At 35.1% G+C, this 13,120-nt stretch overlaps 1 protein-coding gene across 1 annotated transcript in view; it reads right to left on the minus strand.

Annotated features, from left to right (window-relative positions):
• PSD3 (pleckstrin and Sec7 domain containing 3) overlaps positions 1-13,120 on the minus strand; it is a 522,661-nt gene that overhangs the window by 305,549 nt on the left and 203,992 nt on the right. The window contains exon 10 of the mRNA XM_035003894.1: positions 8,355-8,444. Within this exon, the coding sequence (XP_034859785.1) occupies positions 8,355-8,444 (90 nt within the window). The remainder of the gene's footprint in view (positions 1-8,354; positions 8,445-13,120) is intronic.

Below are 13,120 nucleotides of genomic sequence, written 5' to 3' on the forward strand. Positions count from 1 at the left end.
TTTAAGTGGGCCTTTTCTTCATTGAAAGTTTTATTGACATAATTATAGATCTGCATGTAGTTGTAAGAAATAATAGATTTCTTAAACCTTTTACCCAGTTTCCTCCACAGGTAACATTTGCAAAACTACAGTATAATATCACAACCACAGTACTGACATTAATAAAACCTGACTTTATTCAGGTTTCTCTAGTTATACTTGTCCTCAGTGATAACACTGGAAGTAAAGATGAAAGAGTAGAGAGCAAAAATGGTGTGTGCCGGGATGTTGCTTAAGGATAGTCTTTAAAAAAAAATTTTGTTATTGTTATGTTAATCACCATACATTACATCATTAGTTTTAGATGTAGTGTTCCATGATTCGTTGTTTGCGTATAACACCCAGTGCTCCATGCAGAATGTGCCCTCTTTAATACCCAACACCAGGCTAACCCATCCTCCCACCCTCCTCCCCTCTAGAACCCTCAGTTTGTTTTTCAGAGTCTATCGTCTCTCATGGTTCGTCTCCCCCTCTGATTTCCCCCCCTTCATTCTTCCCCTCCTGCTATCTTCTTCTTCTTTTTTTTTTTTTAACATATATTGCATTATTTGTTTTAGAGGTACAGATCTGAGATTCAACAGTCTTGCATAATTCACAGCGCTTACCAGATTAAGGATAGTCTTTTGGGATAAAGAAAACGAGGGCAATTTCCAGTGTTAAATTTTCAACCTTCTCCCTGGCTGAAAGGGTCAAATTAGATAGAACTCTAGAAGTGAAGTGGGCTGGCTTTGCTCTCTCTTTTTAAGAAGAATCCTTACAGCTCTTCATGTCACACTGTGAAACAGGTCCGTTTCAGGGACTGAGATCACAAAAAATCGCTTATCTTTAAGTCTAACTGCTGATTGATTTTTGTTTATTTACCCTTAAATACAACTATAATTGACTGAAAAGCCTAATGGTTATGAACCTTCACAATATTTTATATTTCATAATCATGTTTCTTCCTTGTCCAATAAGACACATTAATCTTTATTTAAAATGTATTTTTCACCCCAAAGAGCCAAAAGAATCTCAAAAAAGAAAAGTAAAGTGAGAGACATCACAAATCCAGACTTCAAGTTATATTACAAAGCCATAGTGATCAAGACAGTATGGTACTGGCACAAAAATAGACACATAGATCAATGGAACAGAACAGAAAACCCAGAAATGAACCCACAACTATATGGGCAACTAATATTCAACAAAGCACAAAAGAATATCCAATGGAAAAAAGACAGTTTCTTCAACAAATGGTGTTGGGAAAACTGGACAGCAACATGCAAAAGAATGAAATTGGACCACCTTCCTATACCATACACAAAAATAAATTCAAAATGAATGAAAGACCTAAATGTGAGATAGGAAACCATCAAAATCCGAGAGAAGAACACAAGCAATAACCTCTCCGGGATTAGTCATAGCAACTTCTTACTAGGTATGTCTCCTGAGGCAAGAAAAACAAAAGCAAAAATAAACTATTGCGACAGGACTTCATCAAGATAAAAAGCTTCTGCACAGTGAAAAAACAATCAAAAAAACAAAAAGGCAGTCTATGGAATGGGAGAAGATATTTGCAAATGACATATCTGATAAAGGGTTAGTATTCAAAATCTATATAGAATTTATCAAACTCAACACCCCAAAACCAAATAATCCAGTTAAAAAATGGGCAGAAGACATGAACAGATACTTTTTCGAAGAAGACTTAAAGATGGTTAATAGACACAAGAAAAGATGCTCAACATCAGTCATCATTAAGGAAATATAAATCAAAACTGCAATGAAATATCACCTCACACCTGTCAGAATGGCTAATATTAACAACTCAGGAAACAACAGATGTTGGCAAGGATGTGAAAAAAGGGGAACCCTCTTACACTGTTGGTGGGAACGCAAACTGGTGCAGCCACTCCTCAAAACAGTATGGAGGTTCCTCAGAAAGTGAAAAATAGAGCTACCCTATGACCCAGCAATTGCACTACTAGGTATTTATCCAAAGGATACACACACAGTGATACGAAGGGGCACATGCACCCCAATGATTATAGCAGCAATGTTCACAGTTACCAAAATATGGAAAGAGCCCAAATGTGCATCAACAGATGAATGGATAAAGATATGTGTGTGTGTGTATGTATATATATACACACACACACACACACACACACTGGAATATTATTCAGTCATCAAAAAATTAAATCTTACCATTTGCAATAACGTGGACAGATCTAGAGCTTATTATGCTAAGCTAAATAAGTCAGTCAGAGAAAGACAAATATCATATAACTTCACTCATTAATTTAAGAAGCAAAACATGAACATGGGGCAGGAAAAAGAGAGGAAAACCAGAAAAGAGACTCCTAACTTTAGAGAACAAACAAACTGAGCATTACTGGGGGGTGGAGGGGGAGGAGGGGTGGGCAGGTGGACAGGTAAAATGGGCGATGGGTATTAAAGAGGGCACTTGTGGTGAGCACTGGGTATTGCATGTGCCTGCAACTAATGTTACACTGTATGTTAACTGGAATTTAAAAACTTGAAAAGAAATAAACTGCATTATATCTTTCTTTGCTGACCTTTAGAGTCATCTGTTTAAATGCTACCCTTCCAGCTAATTTCTCCATCATTTTCACAAATTATTTTTCCCTAATAATACCAAACAAGAAAAATGCATTTAGAATAAAACATAATGCTTTCAACCAAATATATATGTTAAGGATTGGATACAGATAGCCTATGTTCTTAGAAACTTCTTATAAAAGAACCTCACCTAAATTCTGTCTTTTGTGAAAGCTAAGGGAAAACAAGCACAGCTGAATAAGAATTTTTATTGGGATTCCGACCAATACAGTATGTAACAATTGAACTCACTATGTTATTTACCATTCCATTAATGGAATGATGCATATGAAATTCCACTAAGCCAGGCATACTGATTTACATGTTGTCAATTTAACTGCCATACCCCCCTAGCTGCAATCTACACACACACACACACACACACACACACACCCACACACACTCTCTCTCTCTCTCTCTCTCTCTCACCATTAATTACCTCTCTCTTCACCACTAACACCTGAGAGAGTGAAAACTTTTGGTCTTCCCTCAAGAGACTGCAAGTTAATTTCAAGGTTAATAAATTCCCAAGTAAAGGAGATAGATGCAATAAATTTCAGAGAGCTATTATTAAAGCTATTTCTGTATTTAGGCAGATTTAAAAGGAGATAGGTTACAAAACATTCTGCAAATTGCATTCAGTTTTGTTTTTTAGTTATTAGGATCATTTTGAAAGACTTGGGTGTTTTGTTGTTTCTACCCTCTCCATCATTATGATGATACAAAAATTCTTAGAGATTTTTTTTCTAATTCCCATTGGCACCTATTGAATTCAATTGCCACTCAAGAAAAAAAGAAACTTAGAGACCTAACTATGACAAGGATAAAAATATTAAGAATGTTATTTGAGTATCAAATGGTAGGTGGCAATAAGAACGCTGAGATAGAAAACAAGCAGGGTTTCATGTTTCATTGTCAAAATCTTCAGTCTGGATCTCCCCAAAATGAAACTATTATGCAACCAATAACTAACCTTCTACCCTATACATTTCTATGACACTTCTCACTGGCTCCTTTTGCCTTATTTCCCATTGCTTCTTTCCTGCTTTTATGTAAATATATTTTGAAATGGTTACTTCCCCTCTAAATATTTAAATAACAGGTGGCCATCACCCAAAGTTCCTGTGTTTCCTCCTATATGTAATGAGAAATGAAGGATTATCAACCACCCAGGTTAGAAATAGAACACAGAATGGACTAAAGGTAAAAATGTGGCTTTTCTGTTAAAATCAAGAATAGAGATTCATAGGAAACTCAGAAGAAATAAAACTTACAGAATAATTTAAGACCAAACTTAAACTGGTCCTGGAATCCTGAAGAACCTTTGAGGAAGCAAATTAGTTCTCCTCTTTGAAGATCCCAAAATAATCCTGGGATATTAATGGATATATGAATTATTTGAAGTGATTAAAAATTCCAGGGGAAAAAAGAAAGGTTGCTAGATGTCCACCTGCTCTCTTATATTTTCTCCAAACAGTCCTAGGTAAGAAGGCTCAGATCTCCAATCTTGCAGTTTCAAAGATCCAAACCAAATATAAGATATAAAAGCATGGCAAGAGGGAAGTTCTAACCAAGGTTCATTTTCATGTGCCTCCACAAATGGAACAAACGCTTGTGGAAAATTTTGACGGCCATTCTTTGGAATCAACAGTCTTTGGAAAGAAAGGAAGCCATAAATGATGAGGGTTAAAAATCTTACCACAAAAGGAGGAAATGCTCAAGCTCAAGGTCACAGATGGTCTGTTTGAAAGAGCAAGAAGATGTGCATGCTTATGCTAAAAAAGGATGGGCGATAGAGATCTTATGAATAAAAGCTAATCCCACTTAGACCTTGTACTTATAAAACACCTTAGACCCAAACCCTGCAGGAAGGGATGGAGGCCCTTCCCAATCCACTTCAAGCTAGGTAAAGAATAAAATATTAAAAATAAAAAGTTACAATAGCTAACACATACAGCATTTATTACATGCTAGGACTCTAAGGGCTTTATAGGTTAACTCCTTCAATTATTAAAATAACTGATGAGGTGGGTACTAATAAGATCTCCCTTTTCACAGATCCGGAAATCAAGAGACAAAGTTTCAGTGAATTTGCTTACAATCTCTCAGCTACTAAGAGGGGGGCGCTGGGATTAGAACCCAATCAACATAGCTCCCAAGTCCACAAGCATAATCACCACACTACAGTGTCTCTCAGAAAATTTAGCCTCCAACCCAGACCTGGCCCACGTTTTACATTCTCATCCCTGTCTATTCATGTACTTAATTGTTTTATTACTTATTATAAAATCTTAGGAATGTCTTATTAAGTCTATGAGAACCAAAAGCAGAACCTCCCGTACCCTCCTTTTCCACAATGTCCCTCAAGGATGCTTAAGCACAAACCACAACCAAGTGTTGGGATGGGCAGTCCCTATCCAGCATGAAACATGCCAGATGGCTTGGTGTATTTTGTTAAATGAATTGCTGTCCTGATTTAGTGAAAGGTACTTATGACAGAGAACATTAATGTTTATGGGTGGGAAAGGTGGTAGGAAATGAAATAAATAATAATCTAACTAAAAAACAAAATAAGTCTACTACTAAAACCGCACCTAAAGTTCAAAGGCCTCTCTCAAACATCACATCCTCACAGCCAGACTTCAACTTTAAAGAACCTAAGTAATATTCTATCACTGGTTGTCCTTTGGTCTCCAACTAATTCTACTTAGATGATACCTTCTACTGTAGGCATCTAGAATTTATACTCAAAGCAACTTGTGGGAGAAACATTCTTATTCGCACAAAGCACTCATTTATCTGTTAGGTCATCAGCTCAAAAGGGACACTGCAGGGACGCCTGGGTGGCAAAGTCAGTTAGGCATCTGCCTTCAGCTCGGGTCATGATCCTGGCTGGGATCGAGTCCCGCATCAGGCTCCCCCTGTTCTGTGGCGAGCCTGCTTCTCCTTCTCCCTCTGCCTGCCGCTCACCCTGCTTGTGCTCTCTTTCTCTCTCTGTCGAATAAATAAATAAAATCTTAAAAAAAAAAAAAAAGGGACACTACAGTGGAACTGTAAATTATTAAAAAAAGGGCTCAATGTATCATCTATCCCTTTCATGTAGTCAAGGCAAAATTAAAGCAAAATATTAATTGAAGTCTCTGAATTAAAGGCTTGAAATAAATTTCTCATTTTTCATATATTTAAATACATTATGGTTTATCTTTTTTGATAACCATTTCTGTTGAGAACAAGCAGAATCAGTTTATATTTTAATTTTAATGTGGAATAACTATTTATTTTAAGGGAAAAAGAACCACCCATCTTTCTAAGTAGTTTGTGAGGACAGGGGCCCATTTAGTTCCGCATGTTCTCCAGGTCCACAATACCCAGTGAATGTACAATGGGCCATCAATAAATAGTCCCTACTACTCAACCACATTGAACAGCAGACATAAGGTGAAATCTTACTGCTGGTCCAAAGAAATCTGAACAGACATAGATCCAAATGCTATTTTTGAGCCAAAGAAATCTAAAAGTAATAAGATCAATATGCAGCAATGAAAGCCTCAATTCAATCCATGTAACTCTAAGCATCTTACCTCATAAATTAAACTGAATGTTGCAGGTGCCTATAATTTTCAAGTTGGAGAGAGGGTGGAAGAAGACAGAAAGGGGTTAGGTTACTCAGAACCTGTAACATAATACCAAATGTTTTGTGTTTATCTCTCTGTGTGACATGTATATAATCATATTCCACAAAAGTTCAAATTAACATTCCACCCAGTAATTTATCTCTGAAGAGAATCAAGAGATAGCCACTGAGAAAGAGAGTGAGGGAGAGAGTTTGAGAGAGAGAGAAGAGGAAAAAGAAGAGAGACAAAAAGAGCACAAGAAAAAGGAAAAAACAGATAAATAGAAACAGAGGAAGTAAAGGAGGGAAGTCGGGGGCGGGAGGAGCAGGAGGGCAGGGAAGGAAAAAAGAATAGCCACATGGAAGAGAAACAAAACAAAAATGGTTTGAAGAAAACCTTTTCTTGATGAAATCTGCAGTAAAATTCAGATTCTTACTGAAATGGAAAACTCCCATCTTAGGTGGGTGAGTGGCTGCGGTTTTGGCTGCTAAAGGGAATCATTTTTTTACTTGACAATTTCCATGCTAAATCCCACTGTCACTTTCAGTGTCATTTCACTGTCATCTTCCTACAGTAAATAAAAGAGTATAATAAATATTTCCCCCCTGAGGTTTATAAACATGATCTCAATGGTACAACTGTAACAAATCATCCAGAAAATTCTTGGCAGAGTAAACCAAAGAACATATGTTTACCCAAGGTGAATGGCAGCAACTGGACTGTATGTTAACTACATTTGGTTTCAGACAGCTCATCAAATATGCTCTAAATCTGCCCAATAATTCATCCACAGTCATGCATGTTACCATAAGCCTACCAATAAAATATAAAAGCTTCACTATGAAAAATTTTCCTGCCAATTTCTACTTCTGACATAACTTGATAAAACACTCACTAATCCTTCTCTTAGAAAGACTGCATTATTTTCCACGTTAATACCACTAAACTGAAAAAAGACTTGTTAACATGTATCTACAGTACATCTTCAATGGATGTAGAGAATATATTTATCATGTCAAAATCCAACACCTTTTATTTCCCATTCAGAACTGTAGCTTCAGCAATGGCAGCATTTGTCCTATAAAGAAACAATTTAAAAAACACTTCTTTCTATAGTAACCTGAAGCTACTTTTCTTCCTGCTTTTTACATAATGTAATTTTTTAATGAGCTGCAATTAAAGTCAGTAAAAGAATCTCATAATACCATATTCTTATGCCTTCTTTCACTTTCCATAGTATATGTCTTTCAAAATCTAGAACTCTCTTGTATATCTTTTATATGGTTTAAAAGATACATAAAACATAATAAAGGACTTATTCTCAACTGGTACATTTCCAGATCATACCACAATTCATATGTGTTGCCCTTAGCAAATTCAAAGGAATTGCCAAAGAAACCTACATATGTACAAAGTTTTTAAAAAGAAGACTAGTATCAATTAGAAATCTGTAAAACTCAGATTGTCAACATACATATCTTATCCTGAACTTCTAAAATATTCACATCCATTATCAATCACTATTTTGTATTTAAACAAATGCATATCTCATTTATACTGCTGTAGAATGTTATAAATTCTAAAGCTGATTTTGTTGTCTCCTTGAAAACAATCTGATACAGAAAAACATGCTGACTGTTACCAATAATAAAGCTAACTACAAATAATTCAAACATTCTACAATTACTCAGATTTCCAGAGACAACCTAAGTCCTAGTTTTGTAACTAGGGACTGAATACAGCTTCCATTATAGTATGTAAATGCTTTTCTGTTTCCATAGTGAATATACCTTTGTGATCTTTTTCAAGTTCTGACAGTATGCTCACAAATAAAACAAAAACTGCTCACTATATGAATCACAAATTATTCCAAATCTACTTATTATCTCAGTATTACTGATTACAATGTGAACTTTTAGCATTGGAGGGTATTTGCAGTCTGACACATCAAGGATGAGGTCCAATAGAAATATCACCAACAAAACCAAAAGCAAAAACCAAAATACTTAAGTAATCCTTGCCCTGTTTATTTTAGATAAAAAAATAAACAGAAAAGACAAAATATAAACATATTTTAATAACCAATATTTCAATGCTTACTTTCAGTAGATCCTTGGAGAAATCACCGCCCTCATTTACCCCTTGAAGGTTTGCAATGAACTCTTGGCAGGTCATCTTCTTTCCAATATTCTGGAATAGAGGCAAATAATACATCATAATGACATACATACATGGAATTCTTAAAACTGTGATTAAGCAAAGCAAGACTGATTTGGCTTTTCAAAACATGAATACACATGCCCCTATACGTGCATATATCCACACATACATATAATACAAACTTATAAGAAACAGATGGCTTATTATGCTTTCAAAACAGTCATTAAATATAAATAGCAAAATTATGCCAAACCTTTATTTTAACCTAAAAAAACATCTGAGAAATCTATGCTACATTTATATATATATAAGGTAGTTTTTAATGGAAAACATGGATAAAATGACATTTCTGGGCTGAACTCTGATAGCTATTTATTTGCTTGTTTATTTTATTTCCTACATATTGTCAAGAACTGTGAAGGATCTGAGATTTTAGCCCACTTTCAAGCTAACAAACTAGTCTACCACAATCTCACATGTTGGCAGATGAAGTAAGATTCCTGAGTCGGAGGCACAGGAATTTTTTTATAACAACAGGAGTAGCCAAAATATTAGCATTTTCTTGCTCCAGTTTCCTGAGTCCCAATTCTCACAGAACCTGAACAGGGCCAGATGACATGCACACACAGTGGGTTGTGATACAGGAAAGGAGTCCCGAGATTTGGGAATCTGAATATTTGTAATGGACAGTAAGCATGCCTATTGCTTTTGCTCTAAATAAGAAACCGACTGTTCTCATCCAAGGCTATAAGCAAACCTATCCATTGCTCTAAAGTCACTATATTTTCCAAACTGCTCACTACAGAAACAATTTTGAAAAAATAGAACAGAACAAAGGCAACCAAAGCTCTTGTTCACAAAATGTACAGAAATGCAAGAGATCCATGGAAAATTGTCTCCAAACACATTTAAGATTAAGTTTAAGAATAAGTTTAAGATTTAAGAATGAGTTTAACCAAAAAATCACATTAATAAACAAAATGAAAAAAAAGCAAACAGAAAATATACACTAACAAAAAAAGAGAAGATACAAATATGTTAGACTGAGAAAACTAATAAAACTCCTATGCCAGCCTCAGTCAACTAGTAAGAGCTGCCAGAGAGGATTCAGAGGCTCAATTTGACACCAACAGAAATCCATCCTGAGTGCAGGAGAGGGGTGTGGAATATACACGCACCCGCATGGGATCTCTGGCAAATGTGGTCCAAGTGAATATGAAGTGTACCAACATATTAATATCCTTGTACATAATATGCATAAAATAAAATGTATATTCTGTGAGGCTATTTTTCAGAAAAGACTAAGAGTGGAGTAGGACATTAGTCTTCAAGTTGAGGAAAAATATTAAGACTTTAAAAGGGATGCAAAGCCATAGATAGTTTTGAGAGTATGTATATAAAACCTTAACTTCAAAAATACAGATCTTTTTGAGAGTATGTATATAAAACCTTAACTTCAAAAATACAGATCTGCCTGGGGACATATACACCTATGTGTCTTAAAGTAATCGCTTCCCACTCCCCCTCTCACAGCTGCTCTTCTACCTTATAACATGAAACAAATCATCCAACTGATCCTATCTAATTAGTTAGAGTGAAAGTGCTAACTAACTGTTGTTAAAAAACCTTGCCTCTTCCATCAGCAAAGAGGGCATAGTCAGACTTCACATGACTGGATGAATGTTTTAACAATGAGAACTGACTTTGCCAATTATTTTAAGTAAGTTAAATCTGCAGCCCTAAGTTCTGATGAAAAATTTATTTAAAGCACAGAAACTTTAATAAAAAATACTTTTTCACAATATTATATTGAAAAACACAATATCTCAACCTTCCCAGTCCTTATCAAATGTATCAGATCCAAAAAGGTACATGTACCATTATGTTGGCTAACTGAACATAGTAATAAAAAAAACAAAAGGTACTTTAAGGTAAAAAGTAACAAGTATATTCAATAGTCATTTTGATATGACTTGACAAGGACTTTCTGGTTATGCTCTGAGGAGCCGAGAAAATGAATGAATAATGACTACATAACAAATTCTTTTCCAAGTCAGGCAGTTTCCAATTCTCAAAATCAAAAGATGACATGATTTAACCATCAGTTAAAAACCAAAATTTTCTTTTAACATGTGATCTGGTGAATTCAAATATTTGTAACACTATCTTTTTTAAATCAACTTTGTATTGTTCATAGCAAAAATTTCTTGAAGAATGATTTATATTTAAACATTTGCTGTATTTTATATTCATGAGATATTTTATTACAAGTAAGTATCAAATAATGAATAAAAGACTCCCAAGTATAAAAACATGTTACATGAGAAAAAAAACTATGGAAAATTAAGCAATTATGACTATTAGGAGGAAAAAAAGGTTAAATAAAGAGTTGACTTTTTTATATGGAGTGTCCGCTCACTGTTAACTTTTTACAAATACCAGCTTTACTGAAATATAATCCACGTAACATTCACCCTTTTGAATTATACAATTCAGTAATTTTTATTTATTTATTTATTTGTGAGAGAGCAAAGGCAAGCAGGGGGAGGGGTAGAGGGGGAGGGAGAGGGACAAGCAGACTCTGCGCTGAGCGCAGAACCCAACTGAGATCATGACCTGAGCTGAAATCAGGAGTCCACCATTCAACCTACTGAGCCACCCAGGTGCCCCTACAATTCAGTAATTCTTAATATACTGATAGAATTCTGCAGCCATCACCACTATCTAAATTCAGAACATTGTCATCACCCCAAAAGATACCCCATATCCATTAACAGTCAGCTCCCATATCTCTCCTCCCATTCCCAATACCCATCTCCTGGCAATCACTAATCTTTTTATTTGTATGGATTTGCCTGTGCAGGAACATTTCACATAAATGGAATCATGGCCTTTTTTTTCCCTTTTTTTAAAAAAATATTTTATTTATTTATTTGAGAGAGCGAGCACGTGTGGGGGAGGGGCATGGCCTTTTTTGACTGGCTTCTTTCATCTACCATATTTTTTTCAAGGTACATCCATATTCTAGCATGTACCAGTATTTTATTGCAAAATAATGTTCCACTGTATGAATATAACAAATTTTCCATTCAGAAGTTGATGGCTGACTGAACTGTTACCACATTTTGGTTATTATGAATAATGTTGCTATAAATATTTGTGTAAAGTTTTTGTGTAGACATGTGTTTTTATTCCTCCTATATATGTAACTCAGGAGTAGGAATGCTAGGTCGTACGGTAACTCTATGTTTAAACATCTGAAGAACTGTCAGAATTTTTTCCAAACAGACCACACCAGTTTACATCGCCACTAAAAGTGTGAGTTTCAATTTCCCCACATCCTTACCAACATTTATCTTTTTTATTTTAGCCATTTCTAGTAGATATGAATTGCCATCTTGTGGTTCTGATTTGCAATTCCCTAATGACTAATGATGTTCATCCTTTCCATGCACATATTGGCCATTTGTATATATCCTTTGAAGAAATGCCTTCTTAAACTCTTTGCCCTTTTCTTATTGAGTCATTTGTCTTTTCTTGTTCAGTTGTAGGAGTTATTTATATATTCTGGATACAAAACTCCTTATCAGCTACCTACTTTGAAAATGTTTTCTCCTATTCTGTGGGTTATCTTTTCGTGATGGTGTTGTTTGAAGCACAGAAAGTTTTGATCTCAGTGAAATCCAGTTTATGTATTTTTTTCTTTTGCTGCTTGTGTTTCTATTGTCAAATTAACAAATTATTGCCTAATCCAAGATCAGAAAGACTTATTCCTATGCTTTCAAAAAATGTTACAGTTAGCTCTTACATTCAGATATTTGATCCATATTTCAATAATTTTTGTACAGGAAAGACATACCCAAGTTCATTCTTTTCCATGTGGCTATCCCAACACCATATGTTGAAAAGGCTGTTCTTTCTCCCACTGAATAATCTTGGCATCCTTGTTGAAAATCAACTGACCATAAATGTAAGGATTTAGTACAAATTCTCAATTCTACTATATTGACCTAGACATATGACTGGATGCCAGTATAATACTCTCTTGATTCTTGTAGCTTTGTAGTAAGTTGTTTTTGCCTTTGTACTTTACTGTGGCTAAAAAATACATAGAAAAAATTTACCATCTTAACCATATTTAAGTGTAGAGTTCAGTAGTGTTAAGTATATTCACATGGCTATAAAATAGACTTTCAGAACTTTTGCATCTTGCAAATCTTAAACTCTATACCCATTAAAAAACAACTCCCCTCTTCCCCTCCCCTGAGCCTCTGGTAACAATCATTCTTTCTGTTTCTCTGAATTTGACTGCTTTAGATATTTTACATAAGTGGAATCATAGAGTACTTTCTTCTATGCACATATATGTATGTATAAATGTTATGTGTGTGTGTGTATATATAATATATATGTTTCAAGTGCACAGCTTTGTAACTTGACATCTGCATACACTACCAAATGATCACCACCACAAGTCCATTTACCACCCATCACCATACAGTTGATCTACTTTACCCGTTTCACCCACTCCCCAATCCCCTTACACTCTGGTAAGCACTACTCTGTTTTCTGTATCTATGAGTTTGTTTTGTTTGTTCATTTATTTTCTAACTTTCCAAATATGAGGGGATCACACTGTATTTGTCTTTCTGCATCTGACTTATTTTGCTTAGGATAATACACTCAAGGTCCATCCATGTTGTCTC

This window comes from Mirounga leonina, unplaced genomic scaffold (assembly GCF_011800145.1).
Source record: "Mirounga leonina isolate KUSES-001 unplaced genomic scaffold, KU_Mleo_1.0 Mir_128, whole genome shotgun sequence".
NCBI classification, from domain to species: Eukaryota; Metazoa; Chordata; class Mammalia; order Carnivora; family Phocidae; genus Mirounga; species Mirounga leonina.